General features: G+C 35.6%; 3 protein-coding genes across 5 annotated transcripts in view; 2 read left to right on the top strand and 1 right to left on the bottom strand.

The window, feature by feature from the left end:
- LOC117342043 (arylsulfatase B-like) overlaps positions 1-23038 on the top strand; it is a 221545-nt gene that overhangs the window by 165398 nt on the left and 33109 nt on the right. The window lies entirely within an intron of this gene.
- LOC117342052 (phospholipid scramblase 2-like) lies at positions 1273-13060 on the top strand. The gene is made up of 7 exons (XM_033904025.1): positions 1273-2874; positions 4407-4478; positions 5054-5258; positions 5685-5796; positions 6316-6421; positions 8225-8283; positions 9986-13060. The coding sequence occupies exons 1-7, from the start codon at positions 2496-2498 to the stop codon at positions 10010-10012; spliced, it is 960 nt and encodes a 319-aa protein (XP_033759916.1). The 5' UTR covers positions 1273-2495; the 3' UTR covers positions 10013-13060.
- On the bottom strand, positions 12527-21323 carry LOC117342053 (beta carbonic anhydrase 1-like). Of its 3 annotated transcripts, none has more exons than XM_033904027.1 (5): positions 21288-21323; positions 20967-21186; positions 19036-19260; positions 17362-17583; positions 12527-16463 (listed from the first exon to the last, which is right to left on the bottom strand). In XM_033904027.1, the coding sequence occupies exons 2-5, from the start codon at positions 21066-21068 to the stop codon at positions 16224-16226; spliced, it is 789 nt and encodes a 262-aa protein (XP_033759918.1). In that variant the 5' UTR covers positions 21069-21186; positions 21288-21323; the 3' UTR covers positions 12527-16223. The 3 variants fall into 3 exon arrangements, with proteins under 3 accessions (XP_033759918.1, XP_033759919.1, XP_033759917.1); XM_033904028.1 differs by having other exon boundaries at positions 21284-21309; XM_033904026.1 differs by having other exon boundaries at positions 20967-21317.

Here is a 23038-nt window from a genome sequence, read left to right as displayed (position 1 = left end):
GACCAAGGGGAACCTACTCATTATTTCTGAGAAATATCCCTTCATCTTTTTTTCGAGAAATAGCGATAACAAACTTCAATTATCAAAATTCAAGATGGCCGCAAGTCAGCCATTTTGGATTTTCTGATAAAAAATCTAAAGTAAATTGGCACAACTAGTGACCAAGGGGTACCTGATTACCACATATAAGAAATATTCCTCTGATACATAGCGATAACAAACTTCAACTCTTAAAATTCAAGATGGCTGCTTACCAGCAATTTTTCTGACCAAAAAACTTAATTGAACTGGCACAACTAGGGCCCAAGGGGAACCTTCACATGAAGGTAGAGGAATATTCTTCCATTACTTTTCATAATGATAACAATCTTCAATTCTCCAAAACCAAAACAGCCGCCTGTTGGCCATTTTGTTTTTCTGATCAAAAATAAATTGGCGCATCAAGGGACAAAGGGGAACCTAAACATGGGGTTTGAGAAATATCCATCCAGCAATTTTCAAGAAATATAGCGATAACGAGGTTTGTTGATGATGGTGGGCTCATTACAGGAACGATAGGACTTTAAAACGACACCAAATGGAAGGGGACAAATGAAACAAAAGTTGCGTCTTTAACAAGAACGAAAATTAACAGGAAATGGAAAGACTACAACCGGAACGAAGATAAGACAATAGAATTCAAAAGTAGCAGAGGTGACATAAAAAAATGTAACAACAGGAATATTAAAAAGTAACGGAAGGAACATTAAAAAGTTACGGAAGGAACATCAAAAAGTTACGGAAGGAATATTAAAAAGTAACGGAAGGAACATTAAAAAGTAACGGAAGGAACATTAAACAAATGGGAAAATAATGACAACAAAAGGAGGCTTCCTAACAAAATACACTTCAGTAAGAGGAATGGAAGGGGCAAATGAAAGAAAGACAAACAAAGTTTTAATCAAAAGGATGTCATCTTATATCAAAAGGAAGGACAAAACTAGATATGAAAGAGAAAATAAATTAAAAGGAACGGACAACAAAAGAAAAGACATAATCAGGAATGATAGAGAAATTAAAATAAAAGGAATAAGGAACAAACGAAAAATTGATTAAAGTCAACAACAGGAATGTTCGGAGTATCAAAACAACATTTGTAGAAAAGGGAAAAAAAGATGAAAATATCTCCTCAGAACCCATTCTAATTAGTTTTCAGTATAACGGCATTTAATATGTTATATAGGAAATACAAATGTATTACCACATATATACATGTATACCAATAAACAAATCTATTTACTGATCTCACCTTGCTTCACCGTGCCTAGGTCTTGACATACTTTTATTTGTTTTCCATCAATAATGACCGAGTAACATTCAGATAGCCGTTCGGAATGTTTCAATTGTAACGCTTTTTATGTAGGTACATTACATTCTTCATACTGACAGTGCAGCTACCAATGGCAACAGGACCGCTCCCGTACGTCAAGCTAAGGAGGAGCTGCAGGGGGCAACTGTAGAATATTCAGTCCTAGACTAAAAAAATCGAAAATTATAAGACTAATGCAAATAATCAATAAAAACAATGCTGAATGATTTTCAAAGGCCAGATTTGTTAATTAATTATTTACAGGCGTCAAAATAGCCTTAATGAACTTTTTAAGGGACGTTGAAATGTTTAGGAGGCTACGGAATTCCATATTGAGGTTAGCTGAACTGTGGGGGATTTGTCATGAAGTGAACTGACAGAGAATTTAATTGGTACTAATGAGTTCAAAACTTAGCTTTAGTCAGAATTCATATACAGTAAAAAAAAAAAAAAGAAAAAAAAAAAAGAAGATATATGTATCTTTAAAATAATTCCATATAAAAGTATACAGTTATTTTTATTTTTGGCGCGAATGTATCGTTCGTGATCGCCTGTGAAGAAAGCGTGGTTTTTATGTCACATTTTCCAAACACTAAGATTTCAAACTCGAACATCATCTTTTAGATTTCTAGATTTAAAACTGAATTAAGCGTCCAACTGTAATTCCCTAGATCCCCTTCGTGATCCTTTGGAGCACGACTTTAAATATACACGACATTTCTACGCTGGAGATGTTTGTGTGACGCGGGTTGTGTTCGTGGAGATGCTCAGTTTGTCCCCGGCCATACAACACCAGTAGACCGTCTTATGCAGCAGCCATCAATGAAGTAGCTCACTGTAGCGGCACAATTAGATTATAACTGTCTTTTATTCTTCAAAAGGAAATTATCCAAATTTATTCAAGAAATACTGTTTGCGAATGCGATTTTACAAAGAAGACCTGGAATTATTACTGCAAGAAATTATCACGGATCTGCCTGAACAATTACATTTTGCAGAGCGGCTGTCAGTTTATCTGTGCCAAACGTATTTTTAAACGGAGCAAACTATACAGGTAAAGAAAGTTTAAAAGTGATCAACTGATCACAGTTTTGGCAGCAGTTCAACACAAGATATTCAGGGGACAAAACTTTGAGCAGTTCTAAGCATGGAATATTACGACGAACGTCAGGAAACCATCAAGAACGAGAACAGACGAGCAAGCATCATGATGGAAAGACAAATACAACATGGAGTAGTTGTCAATCAGCCACGCCAGTCAATCGTGTCCATGTCAAGCACGACCACATCCCAGCCCCCCGGGGGCGGAGGTGGTATGGGTATGATGGGTGCCATGATGGGAGGGGGAGGGGCTGGGGGCGCGGACCCCATGATGGATATGATGAGATTGATCAGGGCCAAGAAGGTTGGACAACGGTTACGCCGGAAGTCCGTCAATCCAAAACTGGACCCTCCTCCGGGACTGGAAGGAATCAACGACAAGGGATTCGTATATGTCCGACAGCAGCTGGACATGGACCTCAAAGGTAAAGGTCAAAATAGTCTAGTAGCTATTCCATATGTTTTTGATTATGGCCGTGTGGAAATTATTGTATTAAAACCTAAAATTAACGTCTATTACTATGGTCCTGTTATTGTAAATCAAAAATAAATACTTAACCAGTATGACCGGGATGTGTATGTCGCGTGTCGTCGATGAAGCAGAAGATACTTATGATTCCGGAACACCTGGTCTTTTATTCTCCTTGTACTTTTTCAAGGGTTTCCAGCAACTTTATAATCTATTTTTGTAATTTGCGCTCGTTATATCGATATTGAGTTAGAATAACGATTTCGTTATTATGTTGGTATAATATATTCTAATGCTTTCGTAAGATCCGACCTATGTGTAAATCTTTCACGAATTGGGATTAGTGTTTGTGTCCCTCTTTGGACATGACGGTGACACAAATATACCTGTTTTACACTTTGCGATATCATAGCACTTTGTAATCGTCTCACTCACAACTATCTTTATAATGTATGTATTCCTTAGTGACACCCCGCCTTTGACCTTTCAAAGGACAGCGAAATGAATGAACTTAATGTTTTCGTATCGTAGCCGAGGCTAACCAACGTCGATGAAACCGATAGTTGGCACCGTCTTCTCGGCATCTAGCTGTCAATAGGTTGTAGAAAGGACTCGTTATCGCCGTCTTCAGTTAAGTGTGACCGAACTATCGGAGAAAGATGGAAGCCAACCGATGGGTCAAAGTGAAAATGAAAACCTCGAAGACAAAATAAAAGGATTGGCTCGCATGTTTCTGTATCATGGTGCAAAATTTCAGTGCGATGACAAAAATGCTTTATAAAGCTGCTGCGAAGAAATCTATGCTCTATATGTAATCTTTCTACATATAGCATTATCCTATACTAATGCCACAATTGGTTTCAAGAATCAAGTTGTTAGACCGGTTACTAGACACTGGCATCGTTTGGAATAGACACAAGAAACCAAAATTTTACCATTGTCCTGGTCGAAACTAGTACTTGTGTATTGGATTTCACGCAAGTGCGCCTTGGTCTACATTTAGTTTCTGCGAATGCAACGAAATTACATTATATCCTTCGCGAACATTTGTACAAAATGTACAACATAACATGGATTGAATATACGCATCTGAAGGCTTAAATTTAGGTGTCGAAAGATATCTACTGCTGTATTGAAACAATAAATGGTCGAAAATGAGGATTTCCAAGAGACTTTCAGCTGCACTGAATATTAAATGGTGCTTAATCAGGGTGTTAATGTAGGAATCCGAAGAGTTCCGAAGAGATCTCCAGTTGCCATGGAATAATAAATGGCCGTAAACCATGTCCTGAATCCATGTATAACATCTGAAGTGAAAGTCAGCTGCAATGGAATATTAGATAGCTATTAATTATTCATTAGATCAATTAATTAATTAACGATGACAATCGTAACAACCTGTCTTTGTCCTCATCTTTTCTGCTTTGAGATCCAAAACTGTATTATTGTTGATGCTATTTAATAATTCCCCGTGTTACATTGTTTCAGGTGGATGTTGGTCCTCAAATACATACAAAATATGGGACGAGACAGAGGACGAGCTGTTCTACGTCATTGAGGGTATGTACTACAATGAACATCCTCCATGTAGTAATGTTATTGTACCTAATCCCAAGCCCTTCCCACTGCAGTATCGTTGGAAGTTTCTCCAGTGATGTTTATTTTGGGGACCTTAAGAACCCAATAATAGAGGATTACTCCATTGCACTTGGATCGTATGGGGTGACTTAAAGTGGAACTCCTGAATCATGAATGTTGTTCTGTCATTTACGTAAATGGCATTCATAAGAACAAGCAATGCTCCGATTGCAATTTGGCTCTTTGACTTTACTTTTCTGCCTATTGACATCCACTCCTTTATGGAATTGGCTAATGATTTTCTCCCAGACAAATCTTGGGTCCCACTGTCCCACTATACAGCTTATCCTGCAAAGACCATTGTTTTCGTGGAACTCCACACACTAACGTCATTGTCAATGTCTCCTTCTGTATCTATCGTTTGCCTTGCTCTCTTCAATAAGATATCACTCTTAATTTTTCCCCATAGCGTCCAGTTGTTGCTGCCAAGTGGTTCTGTAGTCCCTCGTTTGCCTTGCTGTCTTCAATAAGATATCACTCTTAATTTGTCTCCACAGCATCCAGCTGTTGCTGCCGATGGTTCTGTGGTCCCCAGCGTCAGTTTAAACTAGATTTCTATACACCGAGTGACGATCTCGTGTTTACGTTACATCGGAAGTCATGTCGATGTGACTGTTGTTGCTGGTTGGATTGCATGTTTTGTAACAACAAAGTCTATGTCGTCGACTGCCTCAACCGGACGCTTGGCTCCATCAAACAACAGTAAGTACAGTACATTACAATTGTGATGGACTGCCTCGAATGGACGTTTGATTTCGTCAATCAACAAATGGTGCCAGAAAACATACATTTAAAAAACGACAGTCTCAACAGGACGCTGTGCACCTAATATAAGTCTTAAAACGAAGCCTTAAAAATTAAACCTCCTGCGTAGGGTACGGTTATTGAAACCAGATATCAAACCCTGGCAGTAATCTTTTATTTTTAATGCTGGCAAAATATAAAAATTATTGAAAAGTCAGAAATAATTCTGATTAAATACTTACATGATAATCTCGAGAGAAGAGTTAATCATGATTAATATTGTGCATTTGTGTGAAATTAAAACAGATTGTATTTTTTCTTTTGTAAGTAGACCCTATACCTCGCTGCAATAACGTTTTTAATTTGTACACCGTTTCTCTATAGGTACAGTTTGTGTGGCAGCAGGTTTGATATCTTGGACAGCGAAGGCGCCCTGGTGGCCAAGATCGTCGGCCCCGCTTGTTCCTGTCGGTGTGCTGCCGAGTCCACTCTTGAGGTAAGATATCTGCTACATTCGACCACGCACTAGCACGGGAAAATAAACGGAACACGTGCAGGAGGACAGAAGGCTAATATCTTTTGTATCTCATCGCACGTCGTAAGAGGCGACAAATCTTTCCATCTCTACTCTGAAGGATTGGAGTGGATTCTCCCAAGTCTTCTTTTCAGGGGACATTGAAGAACCAAAGAATGAGGTCATCTTTTCCCCATTGCATGTTGATCGTTAATGGCGACTTAACGTGGGCCCTATGCAGAGTCAAGAATTTTCTTTTTTTTTTTCTTTTTTCGTGTCTTCAATTTTGAGGGACAATAAATAGACCAAACATGTACTACTATCTTCTGTGATCATGATGGCCCGCCATCTGAAAAGACTATTCCCTATCGGGTAAACGACAGTGAGATTTTCATATGTTTTTTATTTTGTAAATGATAATGACACTTGTCTCGTGTTAAAGCAACCCATATCATTTATGGTTATAACGTTTGGTAACTATGACTTCATGTATTTTGACAGATAATTGACAAGACTGGCGAGGAGATCATCGGCCACATCAACAAAAAATGGGAAGGCAACAGGGATGATGGTATCAACATGGACCACGAGTACTTCGATATCCACTGTACGTAACGAGATTTCTGTGTTTAGATGAGATGTTTTGATTACAGAACTTTTAAAATATCTGGTCTAAGTTTCATTAAAAAAAAATCATCATATTTCATTAAATTCCTCAACTTCAAATTTCCCATAGGAATGCATTGCAAAAAATTAAGGAAAGTCCATAGCTATAATTTCCCCTGAAATCAAATACTAGTAATGCTTTCCCATGGGAAATTTGTTATCTAACGTTAATCATACCGAGGTGTTTTTTACAGTAGATGTTGTTACTTTCAATGGTTTTTATTTTGGGAATATGATGATATAAACGCGAATAATTAAAACATTAAAAACTTGTTAATAAGGGTTATTGCAATTCATTTGATAGTTAACGTGAAAATTAACCGTTGATGATTCGATAGCAACAAAGAACACCGACATAATAGCGAAACCATATCTCAAACTCAAAATCGAGGGCAAAAATATAGACTCAAATATAGATTTGCATGGAAACTCGTAAAAAAAATAAAAGAAGAGAAAGAAAAGGTGGGGGTAGGTGGGTTAGTCACAATCCCAAATGAAAGTTAGAGTGGGGACAATGGAATCGCTTGGTATATCAACAAGCATTAAAAACGCCTGTCTTCGTAACTCAGAAGGGAATATTTCCAAATAAGAGCATGATGTCGGCGTCAATCTGTATCTTTCGAACCCCTGTGTTGTTAATGTCTCCGCCAGTAGTCGAGATCTGTCACGACAATCATGATAATGGGAACACACCCCTGAATATCGAATCAACTTGGGATTTTGCTATCTTGGAAGGAAAAATCAACAATGGGAAATTTATTTCGCTTATCGTACGGCTTAGTTGTAAGATGTTCCTGTTGCTTACGTTGTAAGTAACCATCGAGGCAAATTGAAGTAGAACCGCGAGAATTTGAACTATCGAAGAACTAATCTTTGCAGTATATCAGATTGTGTATATAATTTATGTTTATTTCGCCCAGTCATTGTTTACTTGTTTCCTCTTTTAAAAAACAACCACATACATGCATACGTTCTACTGTATTTGTTTATTGCTATTGGTATTCCTCGTAATATTAAATCGGATAATGACCCGACTTTGCTGAGACATTGTAGAATCAATACATAACATATCACTATTAGCTATTCTGAATTTGCATTTTACACGATAAACTTGGTCTATTGGCAGATTGAATTCGCGGATAAACAATATCACGAAAACAACTAAAAATAGATTTTGCATGGAGACCTGGGATAAAGAACAAGGAAAATAAGACAGGGCGTGCATTAATGTAAATGTACTCATATTCAGATACACATTTTTTTTTGCCCAGGCTCAAACACTTTTTGTGATAAACCTGATATGTGAATTAAGATTTTACAATGATTAATTTGTGGGAGATTAAGACAGACTTAAACGTGTTATTTTAGATGCTCGTTTTTTCTTTCTTTTAAAATGTAATTTCATGATTTAAACGAGTTGGTTTAAGCAAAAACATGTTTGAGCATGAGAATGGTTTCATGAAATCGGACCCAGATGTTTCGATTGGGAAAATGTCATCAGCTTTATCGACAGCACCCATCATGCGAATTTAGGTTAAATCCGGGTTGAGAAATAACACGATAAAAACGAGAACTTGTGTTGTTCCGGAAATTACTAAAAGCATTCTGCTTTTATAATTTTTGTTTCCTGGTTCCTTTTTAAAGTTTCAATACCAGGCTCTGTTTAAAAAAAAGGTTTTTACCTATCTGCTGAGTAAATGTGACTGAACACTTGAACTAATAGTGTTGCGAACTAATGTTTCAGTTCCGGAAAAGATGGATTCCATAGAGAAAATGTTGGTGGTTGGAGGGGCTTTCCTCATGGTATGTAATGATAGTATTTACTTTTATTTTTCATATTGAATCCATTTTTATACTGTTTACCATAAGTTAAATGAATCGTCTCATTTCTAATCTAGAGCACTGCGTAGTAAATCTGTTAACAATTGCAGATTCATAATATCATATTTTAATGTATACCAGGTACATGTATATACATGATTATATATAATTAAATAACGATAATCTTATTCGGTTACTTGTAATATTGCCATTGCCCTGCAGGTAAGGCGTAAGAATTGTACCTGCTGCCCCCATTGCAGGATCGTAAGAGGCGACTAAATTTGGAATCTTATCTTTTCTCTTTCTGAACATCTTCCTTCTTCCTAATGTCTCCCTTGACAATGCCTCACTTTTGGCCTTTAGTTGAGCGTTCGCCCCTGTGAGGAAGGCTTTGGGTTCTGTCCCCTAGCCGATACATACCAGAGTCTTTAAAAACGGTAGTTGCTACTCCTGCTTAGCGCTCAGCATATTTGGAGTGGGACGACTGGTTGGCCCGTTGTCAGTATAATGTGACCAGGTGGGGTGTGCTGCTGGATGTCTTCGGCAGTATGCTTCAGTGAGGTAGCACTTTAAATCGGCAAAAGTTCCGGCCTATCACAAGGAGACTTTACACGAACATACCGCAGCCTCCCAAAACACACATACACACTCACCACACACATGCATGTCGCACGCATGGGAGGCCGTCCTTAAATGACCTTAGCTGTTAATAGGACGTTAACCAAAATAAACAAATAAACCAAACCAAACCAAACCACTGTAATATCGCCAGAAATTTAATAAGAAATATCAATCTTGTGCTCATATATTGGTGTGATTTGTTGTATATGGCGATCACGCTGTGCTATTTCATCCTTTTATTCTGATTTTGACATTATGAGCGAGTAATAATACGTTCATGGCCTGGTATTTTATTGTTTTACTTTAACAATATGGTAGTAAGTCCTAATAGCGTTCATGGCCTGATATTGTATTGTTTTACCTTGATACTATGGTAGAAAGTCCTAATGCGTTCATGGCCTGGTATTTTATTGTTACCTTGATACTATGGTAGTAAATCATGATGCGTTGATGGCCTGGTATTTTATTGTTTTACCTTGATACTTTGGTTGTAAATCATGATGCGTCCATGGCCTGGTATTTTATTGTTCCTGGTGTGTTCATGGCCTGGTATTTTATTGTTACCTTGATACTATGGTAGTAAATCATGATGCGTTCATGGCCTGGTATTTTATTGTTCCTGGTGTGTTCATAACCTGGTATTTTATTGTTTTACCTTGATACTATGGTAGTAAATCATGATGCGTTCATGGCCTAGTATTTTATTGTTTTACCTTGATACTATGGTTGTTAAGCATGTTGCGTTTATGGCCTGGTATTTTATTGTTCCTGGTGTGTTCATAACCTGGTATTTTATTGTTTTACCTTGATACTATGGTTGTAAATCGTGATGCGTTTATGGCCTGGTATTTTATTGTTCCTGGTGTGTTCATGGCCTGGTATTTTATTATTCCTGATGTGTACATGGCCTGGTATTTTATCATTTTGCCTTGGCACAAGTGTAGTAAGTCCTGGTGCGTTCGCGCTATAGTATTCTACACATTTTTAATTTGAATATGGCACGGGTATTGCTTTGATAATTATGACATTTCCTTATTCTAATGATACTGTTTCTATCTTCCAGAATTACATGTACTTTGAGATGTCTTGAAGTGAAAGATTGGAGGAAAAACAAAAAATGCTGGTTCATCGGACGTGTTAATGCTGCGATTAAAACCAAAAATCTGTGATAATGTATTTTCTAAGAGGAAAATATTTTTGTCTCTTTAGATAAAAAAATACAATGTATTTCACATAGGCTGTGGATGGAAAGTGATATTGTTCAAAAGAAATGCTATATTCAAAGTATGAACTATCTATATAATGTATATATTTAACACTTTACCTGTGTTTTGATAAAGGGGCAGATTGCCTCGAAAATTCGACAATTTACTTGTCTGTACTGTTACTACTTGACAATAATGTATATATTTAACATATATGCTATTAATTACATGAGGTATGTCATACTCGCGGGCATTGTTTTAGATGCTCAATATTTAAATCATGATGTTGTCTTTCATATGTATATTGACTCGCGTGCTATTTACGTATCATAAAAACTGTGAATGGCAACTTCCTTTTCTACAAATCATATTCTAAACCAATCAGTGGGTTAGATATGATTTCTGTAATTCGAATGGAAATTCAAACTTTATGTTTTAATAGTTTAGTTGGTTTCAGTTCGTTCTATTTTTACGTCAATATTGTCATTTCGTTTTGTTCTCTCCTCTCCCTGTTATGAACTTTGAATGTTTATAAACACGATCGATGTCCAAGAAAGTTGCCGTCTATTAATGAAATGAAACTCGGAGTTCGCACAGTTCACATTCCTCTACAATAAAGCAGGCTTTTCCTCGGTAACAATGAGTGGGCGGACATGGACTATGTCGCCCGGTAACTAGGGGAGACAATCCTAGTAGGAGAGGAATGAACATAAACGTGTTATATGTTTATGTGCCATGTTATTGTTTATTGTTCGTTATATATCCAATACTCGGGTTCACATAGGTCAATACTACATTGATAGGACGTCGATCTTTTAAATATTTAGAGAGGAAATACTGAACTTATTTTATTTCTACTCCATACATAAGCATTGAATACTTTAGATCCGCCATTTCAAAGTGTTATAGCTAGTCATTGTGAACAAAACAGTAAAATGTATCTCAGTTATGAATACGTGGATGTTTTCGCCGAAAATGCTCCGATGTTAAAACAGATGAATGTAGGCATAAACTAATGAAAAATCATACTTTACATAAAAACGCTTTAGAATATCTTGTAACGGTCATTTCACCATGATTTAGATACTGCATGAGTAGTTATTGTGAGTAAACCAGTAAAATGTTTCTTCGATATAAATCCGTCACTGAAAATGACCCGCAGTTATATAAATGTGTGATCTACGTTTGGCATTGTTGATTGCTATTATTTATTTTGTACAGGTTTATGTTTACGATCAAGAATATACGTACATTTATATATAGCGACTGAATGTGTGATAATGTTTCAGGCTTGTAATATATGTACAAGGATATGTATATGGTATTCGAAATAGGTGAAGATTTGTTTAGGCTTGCAGATTTAATATGGGGACTATATATGGGATTCCGAATTGGTAATACTGTTTTAGGCTTGCATATCTTAAGACATTATATGGGATTCCAAATGGGGTGATAATGTTTAGCCTTGCGGTTAAATGAACGTGTGTAAGGATTTCAACAGTGTGATGATAGCGGATTATAGACATGTATGTGATCATACTGATGGTTCCAGAGATCCATTTATACTGTGGTTCAGACTTGATGAACTACAATAGGCTGGCCGATATACAAACGGAATTCCAAATGCGTCATTTTATTAAAGTTTTCTTTTTCCACCATTGATACATTAACTTCAACCATAATTTATCATTGTATATACGTAATTTTAATAATTCATTATTAAACAAATTAAAACGTAGTACCTTCTCTTAAGTGATTTCGTTCTTTTTTGCATAACGTATATATATACGTACTGCTTAGGCACTTGTATCTGGTCATTAACACCCAGAGTTAATCGATTTATGTACTATTATAGAACAAATCGAAAATATTGGATCTTGACTCTAGGTGATAATAGTATTATAGCGAGGATATTTGATTTTAACTCTGTGTGTTATACAGTATATATCGAGGATATTGGATTATAACTCCGGGTATTAATTACCAGATAAAAATGTTGATGTGTACTGTTAACTTGGTTATTTCCGCAGGGGGTTAATTTCGGGATTTCGATAGGTAACCTCTACACGTGGAGGTTATTTCCGCGGTGATTTAATTTCGCGATTTCGATAAGTAACCTCTACGCGCGGAGGATTAATTTCGCGATTTCGATTTTCGATTGGTAAATTATGATTTTTTTGATTTTTTTTTTTTTTTGCATTTGTTCCATAAATACCATACAAAAATGAACATCACGGTCACCAGATATTACATGCGGGGAAATGGCTTTCGCGTATTTAGCGTAAATTGCCCCCTCGCGTAAATTCCAAATTTACAGTATAAAATATTAAAATTATTGAAAGCCTTCGTATAGACAATTTATACACTAAGGTGAAGTAGGTACGGACTAAACACGTTGGTCAGATGGTTTATCAGATTTATTTTTTAATATATAAGCGACACATCGAATGGCTACAAGCACCAAGAAGTCGACAGGAATGTATTCGACCTTGATGAAAAGAAACAAGGTAAATTTTCAAAATAGGTTCCTCTAAGGCATCTACAGACTAGTTGAAGTGTATGAAAACACGTTGTAATCAATGGAACAATTTTATAAGACAGACCGTAAGTGAAAACGGCTACAGATGATATGTAATAGTGACGATTTAACACACAATGTACCTGCTACAAAGGCAAATACATAAAAGGTAATACACAAATGTCAAGTGCAACAAATCTGGTTATTATTGCACCTGTAAATAAATAAAAACTAAATTATTATGTACAACTTTCATAGAACTAAATAACACCAAGAAATCAAACTACTATACAAATTAAATACTTGAATGATGATACAACAACAAGTTCAACGTTTGATCCATTAGTTCTTCTATTGACACGCTTGTATCATTTAATATTTAATACCTTACTCATATTTATATACTTAAACATTTTAAAAAAATCTCAAATGATCTACATGTATTATTGATAAAAAGGAACGCTTTTTAAGATATTGCATCATATTATACTGTACTCAATCAAAGCATACACAAGCTTGTGAATAATTACAGGGGAAATTATACACTTTTTTCTTTTCAATAGATTTTTTTTCAGTAATATAAATTTGATGCTAGACTTTCTGAATAAATAGGTTTTTTTCAATGTAAAATTATATTCTTTATTATGTAAACATGAAACACAATTATCAAATGAATCTCAGCAGCCAAAAGGGAAAAAACAATATTTCATTTGTGGTAATAGCTATAATCATGTTACAATTAATGGACAACACAAAGATAATAATTTTTCCGTTTTTTTTAAACGCTATCTAAATATTTATTTGCATGGTTATGCCAATCGGACACAATTTTCATCTCTTACCTTCAAATTGTCCACAGGAAATTATCAGTAAATTTCCGTAACTATAATGTTTTCCCCTTAAATCCAATCATGCTTTATCACGTTAAATTTTAAGTTAAAGAATTTCGTTAAGTTAAGGAAAATTGATACCAAAGGGGCCAGATGGTATAGGTAAACATGTAAGTAGTCAGAAGACATTTTGATAAATACAAATTACTGTATAAAACTTATAGAAGCCTTCTCCTATAGCCAATCAGAGTTTATATATATACATGTACCTGGTTTAACATTATGCTTACCAATTGCATGTAAACATGTTTAATTGCACTATATGGACATACTGTACTGTTTTCATTAACATTTTCAGATAGGAGCAGGTAATAAGACACCATTCTGAAACATATGATGTCTGGTACCAGAACGTAAGTTATACATGATATTATTTAGGGACAGTCACTACCACAAAATACTGCATTGCTCCATCATTTGAAAATACCAGAAGTATTGTCTAATACCCACACTTGTGATATGTTTTATATCGTCATTTACAAACAATATTACTAGGTACCATGACTTACATACAGAGGAATTGTTTTGGCATGTCATTAATTACCATAATACTTAGTTTGATCATTTGAGCAAGAAATGGTCCTAGACATTGATGCATCTTAACCCTTTCAACCCCAAGAAACTATAGTGGACTCTGCCATTCATTCATCATTTGAAGTCCAATATGGTCAGTAGGGGTGAAAGGGTTAAAGCAAAAGTTTGCTCTGAAAAGAGAAGCAGTACATTTCGGTATGTGTCAGATGAACATACTAGCTAAATTAAATATACCTTTTTGATCAAATATCAGCTGCAACATTATATGATGCATGCATGGAGAATTCCTTTGTAATGGTATGTATTGTATATTGCACCCGTATTTAATTGAAAGGAATAAAATTTTGTATATATGAAGCTGTCCATCTCTTAATTACATCTATAAAAATTCGCAGCATATACATGTATAACAACATTTCTACATTGTAAAATATTGCATTAATCACTTATAAAACTAGTTATAATGAATACAATGTGCTGTTAATGAAATGTCTATATCATGTGCATGTAACTTCTCTGCTTGAGTATATTTATCTTTTGAACATCAGCTTTTAATGACAGAAGTCTATACTCAGACTTCTACAGAAACACTTTATACCAATATTTTATAGAGACATTCATTATATATTATACATATTTATTTATACTGGCAATCAATAAAACATGTCATAATTAATCAATAATGAACGTTTAGACAGATGTGTAGGTGCATGTCATGTCAACCAAAATAAAACAAAATGTGTTGGTTCAATACAAACATTCAAGTACATGTACTAGCCCAGTACAAACTTATACCAGGTTTTAATACACAAACTTTGTGTATGCAATTATATCAAACAGAAAGAAAAATTGACTTAAAATTTCCATGATCTAAAACTTGAAACCAATATTCGGATTATTTGACACCAATTCTGTTTCATATTAGATATATTAAGTTAATTATATAAACATGTACTTTAATTAATTTAAATATCCATATTGAAGATTTCTTGATAATTCTGCTTAATTAGCGATATTTAGTAAAGTATATACATATATATAAGTATACATGTACTTAATATACCCAAACTGAAAGTGTCTTATTTGTTGAATGTGTAGGAAATCGGTGTGATGCAAAACATGTGTGATGATGAATAGGCATACCTGTCAACCTTCCCTCGCTAGGAAGGGGTGATTTGATTTTGGACCCCAAATTTTTACCAAAATTGTCTGCAAGACTTGTTTTGTAAATCACAATTTTAAAAATCAAATTAGTCAATCAGAAAGAGCAACTTAAAATATGTTTTTTTATTGTATTGATTTAATTAAAGCAGGTCTATATCAATTAATGTTCTAACTGAAGCTAGATCATTTTAATATGTGCTCTTTCTCCTTGGATGTGTTTGAGAATACATCAAGCAATATGGATTTCCAACAAAATATTAGCTGAGCATCGATCATTTTAACATCACCTGCAGTGTGACACATTATTGCAGCAGACAGTTAAATGCATTTATACACTTTCCTGGAGGCAATCTAAACAATGTTTTACTGATAATATGAATTAATCTAAACAATATCAAAGTGAAGATTATTCAAGTAAGAAGGGAGATAATCCATGTTCTGAAATTAGGACTATGGGTTTCATTACTCCTATAACATAAGAGGCCGCTGGTCGGCTCTTTTTCTATCGGATATGATTTTGCCGACTGCGTTACATGGCGCCTGTCAAAAGTATCTCGCCGTGTAAAACCTCTAACATTGTTGGAGTATGGGTTTCATCAGAGCACTAAAGTCACAAATGACCTTGCAGTGTAATGTATTTCAGAGTATATCACACCAGAATCTATATCCCAATAACATGACTCCACCAGAGTCTTACACAAAGGATCTGAAAAAACAGTAAGAGATGGCTTTCAATCAGCCCTGGTTGAATATGTTGGTTGTCAACAAAATAGACTTCATATAGGTGGAGACAAATTATTGAGAAAACAAATCACAGCAGTTGGTGCTCTATTCTGTACAGATTTATCTTTTAGTATGATTCAACTTTGTTCTCATGTATTTTTCATGATATTTTTTTGTTTGTTTTGCTGATATTGCAGACAAGTATACTTAGAATATATATTCTAAAATAACAATTTGATATGGTCCTAAAAAAAAAATTGCAGGTTCCTACTTTCGTCTTTGCTCAGTTATCGGAATTTTCTCAACTTTACGGTAGGCATCGTGCAGTAGGTGGTTTATATTCTGGTCATTAATTTCTATAAACCTCTGCTGCATTCGACTAAACATAAACACTTCACCGGTATAGATATCAAACCACATGGCATGTAGCTTCACCTCCTCACGCGAGATCAAGTCCTTCAGGAACGGGTAGCTGGCTACATTCTGTAGCTGTTGTAGGCAATTCACCTGTAACACACAACTTCTACTGTAAAAATCCTATCAAGTCTAGCAGCAGCATTTTTATTTTGACTGTAAGTAGTTAGGGTGGATACATAGAGAATACATAGTCAGTGTCTTAAAATATAAGCTGTATATTGGTGAGCGTCTATATTTAAGACACTGACCATGTATTCTATTTATGCAAAAATAATCATTTTGAAGTGAAACGGTATCAATAATAATCCAAATATGTTCGCCCTTTAAACGTTGTTTCACTTTAGTCGAATTGACGCACATGCTAAGATTCCAATATACAGCTGTTTTCCATCACTGCCGTATACGGCAAAAATACATATGGTGGGTGTATTCCGACAATGCGGTGGCAGTTGCAGGATAAAATTGTATACCAGGTAGATGTTTGTCTTAAACACAGTCTGAGATTGACAACAGTACCTTTAACAGGACTTACAAGTTTAATGTATCAATTATGTCACTACCTGTTAACAGAACTTTTAGCGGGTAAATTATGCATTCTGAAACCTGTAATATATACATTTCAATATACAAGATGTGAAATTCAGTTGAAAACCAAAATAACTGAAAAATTTCAAAATCCAATACATTCATGTTGTCCATGGATTCCAATTGGCATACAGATGTTCTAAATATATATATTGAACCAAAATGAATTCTTGAAATCGAGTATTTAATAATAACATTATGTTTAAACATACTGTTTAAAGCTGGTTGCCAACCTTTTTTGTTGTTTATTAATATAGAGACCTGTATAGAAGAGCTCCAGAGTTTAAATGGTACCATTTTATAAGAAACTATTATTAATTGTGATCATCACTACTGGATTTAGATATATAATATTCACCACCACTATCGGACCTCAACAACTTAGGTTTAGTAAACCACAAACCTGTGATAATTTGTCGGCTAAATTAAAGCGGTTTTCAGGATCGATGAATGCATTAAACTTGCGAGCAGTCTGATAGGGAACAGGTCCTTTATACTCATTTTCTGGTGTTAGGAGTTTAAATTTCTCAAGACTTGCTGTGCCGTGTCGTTTAAGCCAAAGCTGGAGTGGGCCGCCTTCTTTATTGTCAACCTCCTTCCTCATCGAATACAGCAGATTCATGGCCTGCAACAACGAAGTGTATTTAATACATGTACATATAGTTCACCCTTGAAAGACTAAGAGAGTGAATAATTTTCGTCCCCTTAAAGTATATGGTACTTCCTGCCTGACATCAAGTCTTATATATTTCATTCTTTAAGCAATGCTGATGAATTGTCCCATATTATATATTTCACTGCTGATAAAGTGTTAACTGTTTCACATCTAATAAAAACCATAGAGAATGTAGATGAAAATAGGAAGTTCAAACATACAATATTTTTTTATGAAAGATTTTCCATTATGACTGCCCAGTATTAATGTATTAAACCCTCAAAACATTTCTGTAAACTATCATTATTCTATCACCCTTGATGAATATTGCAAAACAATGAAGTTTATTAACCAAACAATTTCAGATGGAAGTACATGTAGCTGAAAGAAAATACAGTGAAACCTGACTTAACTGACCACTGTGGCACTGACTTTAACAACATTCTGTAACATCTGATCATATCTAATAGAGTGGTGACCTAGTGCATTATCATTGCTGACACTGACTTTACCGACACACCCATATCTGACACATTGACTCGGCCCTATACAGTGTCGGTGAAGTCAGGTTTTACTGTACTTTTATGCCTTCAAGTCCACTTCATTTAGAGGACATACAACTTAAACTAGTGTTGGAAACTGAAAGGTAATCCGTGGGACGATACAGTATATAGCAGTGTAAATGGCAAGGTTCAGTTCACAGTATTTCTCGCATCACAGTACGATCACACTTTTCTGGATCAGGCCATTTCCAATTTTTTTCACGGTAATTAGTATCTCCCAAACCCAGTATGGATGCAGAAGTCCACAAAATGGTAAAATGTGAAAAGATCACAATTTTGTTTTCAGCATGATTTAACATCACTCCTGGACCTCTAATGAATGTAAACCAAATTAGAAGGATGTGAGGTATATACTTTTGGACTTACCCCAAAAACTTTAAAGTGAGTTTTGGTAACACAAAAACTTTAAAGTGAGTTTTGGTGCCCAAAAAGTTAAGACCACAAAATGGTAAAATGCGAAAAAACCCACTACTTTTTTTGCATGATTTTGCCATAACATCACTTCTAGATCTTAAATGAATGTATAAACCAAATTAGAAGGGTGTGAGGTGTATACTTTTGGACTTACAAGCTTTGCAAAAACTTTAAAGTGGGGTGAGACACCGACGCGGACGATGGGGGTACAGCATTAGCTCACGGTTACTTGTAACGGGTGAACTTATAAACCATAGAATGTTTCCTTAGATTCTATATTATTGATCATTTGCAAAATAAATGTATTGTGATATATATCATATAGTGAGACAAGTATCACAATATGTAACGTATTATGAGGGAAGCTATCGTTGCAGAAATGCTAACCCTATTCATAAAAAGATAACATATTGTTAAAATGATGCCAAGAAAACAAATAGCTCACCTTACAATCTGAGTGTCCACAAACGACCACATGTTTGACGCCGTTCACTATACATCCTAGCTCTAGAGCTCCAGCCTCCGTGGTGGCGCTCTCATAGCTGAAGTTACACGCATGAGGAATAAGGTTTCCAGCACTACGCACCACAAAGTTATCACCAACCTGACTGTCCATAAACTTTGTAGCCAGCACTCGACTGTCTATACAGGTGAAAAACACTGATGTTGGCTGTAAATACACAATTTATGGTATTGTAATACATGTATGGCATGGAAGATAATGAAAGCGAAGATGATCAATTCCAAGCTCTCAATTAATCTACACATTGTATTTACAACAGGGCTTCGGTTTACACTTCCGAGTATGCTTTTGACTATACAGAATTAGTTTTGAGATTCTATATAGTAATTTGCTTGTATTGCTTTTCTGTTACAACATTAGCTTAGGAAACAGCTAATGTTGTCCCAGTGTCTCAAACCCAATGACATGTTATACGGGAGAGTAGTTTAAAACTCGTGCTTTACTGCACACATCACGACAGCGTTTTACTGTCACTCAGTGTTGGTGCATTTGCGGTCACAGCTACCGAGTCACACTTAAATGTCGGAACCCCATATGCTTACAACAATTTAAGGATGGTGTAACAGGAAAAAGATTAGTCCGTCTCTACTGGGCATCAAGTCTGTGACCTTGACGTGCTGGTCTGTAGTTCTTCGGAATGAGGTAAAAGGAAATTCAGCTTAGCTTGAAGCTAAAAAGCGACCATATCACCTTGTAAACTATTTACAATCAAAACTTGCTGCACTTACCCCGCCCTTTTCAAAAGTGTTTGTATATGCATGTGCCCCTTAACCCATATCAACCCAAGTTCTATCTCAACTGAAGCCTCTCATTCTCCTGTAGCTTGAACCAAATGCAACAGGAAAGCCACTAGTGTGCCTCCACCAGGAGCCGAACCTGTGACCCTCTGTGGCCAGTCCGCAGCTCTACCGAATGATCATGAGCTAAAGGGAAATTCCCCCTAGCACAATGCCAGATGGTAACCATATCCCTATGTACACTATTTACAATCAAAACCAGCCACAATAAGAGATATCATAACATATTAGATAATCCTCCATAGAAACCAGTACATGTGTAGCGGAACTGGACCGGGTCGATCATCGGCAACCAGGTAGCTCAATAGGTAGAGCATCCGGCTAGTGTTCGGAGGTCCTGGGTTCGAACCCCAGTCTGGCCGTGCATCTTTTCCACTCCTACTACATTTGGTGCCTGGGACCAAACCTGGTTTCAAGTGAGGTAAATACTTGACAAGGGTATACCCGAACCTGGGTTGTGAGTTGTGAAGTCTTCGGGGTCGAAGACTTGCAAGATCGAGTGTAGCGGAACTGGACTGGGTCAGTCCATCGGCGACCAGGTAGTTCAATCAGTAGAGTATCCGGCTAGTGTTCAGAGGTCCTGGGTTTGAACCCCAGTCTGGCCGTGCATTTTTCCACTCCTACTACACTTGATCATGGTTTTTGTATGAGGCTATAGCTATTATTGATGTCCGACTCTCTGTGCATTGTCAGAGAAGATCAAGGTTATCTAATTCTAACCCTGTGTGTGAGTTAACTGATACAAGTACCCATGTCTAATTCTGTTATAAATAACCAGTAACGTACTGCATGGGTACTAGTCCTATATATATAAGACTTCGAAGGTTCATATGTGATTTTTTTACTTTTATTATCGGATATTTACATTTTTGTTATTTGTCGAACCTCGCACAATTCGAGATTCCACAAATAACAAAAATGTAAATATCTGATAATAAATGTAAAAAATCACGATAATAACAATCGAAGCCTAATATAGTATAGGACTAATTGGGTACATGACCTCTGAAGTATATTTCTGATAGTTTGATACTGATCGACAATCTACAATCATACCTCTGGATTATCCTTGACGCGTTGAAATTGTTCTAGAAGCTTCCATCTCGTGTTGACTCGGTAACGTAATATTCCGAGAAGTAATTTCTCTATACCCGGCATCTTGACCTCAGGACAGTGGGGAGAAGGTGTGACCTTATTATCTTACATCATCTCCAGCATCCGGTGTTCCGACGAACAGGTCATGTATTTTTTCGTGTACTGCCAGATTAATTTTCACCTATAAACAGAATGTAAAGACAAACACTGGATCTACAACCACTGCACTCCGTCAAAAAGCTTTAGGCCTACACATATAGAGTTTGGCTGCTACATACTCACGTGGCTATCAAAACACAGCTCTAAACACCGGCGATAAACAACCGGATATTAGACACTAATTCTTAAATTTAGACCCGGGTCAGGATAAAATTTCCGGCACATTTCCCCCCAAAAGCAGAGACATTATATATCACAGATAAAAGTGATGTGTTATAGTTAGCCATTGACTTATAATTATTTAGTTGATTATCCCTAACTTATTGGAAACTATATATTTTTTTTGTGAAACGGAGGTTAACACGAAATTAAACAACGTTCTAATTTCGTTAATATACAGTACTGTAGTAGTACAGTACATGTCCCAGGTTTCTGGTTAAACACATGCCAAACATTGAAAAAAGTCCAAATTAGTATAAAATGTACTTTGTTTAAAAATCATATCAGATTATGAGAGTTATCCTCCTCCCATGCATTTTACATCTCTCATTTAGTAGTGTTTTAAGGGCAGTAACTCGCGCTTTCTTGCGGACCCCTGGATATTAATTGTGTTGTCTAAACCAGGGACATATATATAGATCTTATTATACGTCCCTGTGTAAACTAAAAAAAAATGATATTAAAAAAAAAAAAAAAAAAATGGTGGTTTTCAGACAAATTGACCTGCATTGAACGAGCATGTCTTTGGTCATTTCTTTAAATAGAGTAGTTAGCTCACTTCAATTCTCAAGGTATAAATTCGATCTCTTTTAAAGAATGGTTAAATACATATAGAGAGCTTGCATAAACTTTGACTTTCATTAGCTTTGTCAATAAATTGTCTACAACCTGAGCATTGCAGACAATTTAGATATATAAACAGAACCTGATCAGAGTATTTTCCAGACGTAATCTATATATATATATATATATATATATATATATATATATATATATAAGCAATGTGTATAAAAAGAAAGTTTAATCAGAAGTCACGTTTTTTTTTTAAACTACACTTACCGGCTTTCTGTCTTATCTATATGTATATATCTCAGGGGTCACCACCATGGTAACTTTGATTTCTTTTATATACAGGCCGGGACCCTACATCCAACCCCTCAAACACAAACCGACAATTTGTTCAAAAGTCCTGATATGACGTCACGATTCTCCAACTAGGAACGACCTCATGAAGGCAGTCCAACTCACTCGCGTCTTAATGAAGGCAGTCCAGCTCACTCGCGTCTTTATGAAGGCAGTCCAGCTCACTCGCGTCTTTGTGTAATTCGGTAAAGAAAAAAATCATTATCTTTGATTCCCAATTAAGGTATTTGTCATGTACAATATGATATCTATTCGGAAAAAAGTAAGGACTAATCGTATCAGACCTATTACAAAACTCGGATTTCAAGGTAATTTCACATGTATAATTTGTGTATTTCTTTAAAAAAAAATGTTTTTCATGAGTTTGTTTTGCAGTTTGTAGCATTTTATGCAATTTTACAAAGAACATAGTTAAAACCCGTTGTTTATTTCCCGTTAGCTACGACATTTTCATGTACACTAATAAAATATAATGAAAAATAAATAGCATTCACTTGATTTTTTTGTACAAGTGAAGAAATTACTTTCATAAGGGTTATTTGTTGCCTTTTTAAAACTATGATTTTGTTTTTCGAATACACTAATATAAATACTAACGAAAATAATTATAATGAATTGCAAAATTCATATTTTCAGATGCTATATCCACGTGGGTTAGTTTTCGTTTATTCATGTAAAGAAATAGTCTATACATGTGGACCGTGTTTGTTTTTTTCCTGTAAAGAAAAAAG

This window comes from Pecten maximus, chromosome 14 (assembly GCF_902652985.1).
Source record: "Pecten maximus chromosome 14, xPecMax1.1, whole genome shotgun sequence".
Classification (NCBI taxonomy): Eukaryota; Metazoa; Mollusca; class Bivalvia; order Pectinida; family Pectinidae; genus Pecten; species Pecten maximus.
The sequence above is the reverse complement of the archived record's forward strand: the minus strand, read 5'-3'. Positions and strand labels throughout refer to the sequence as shown.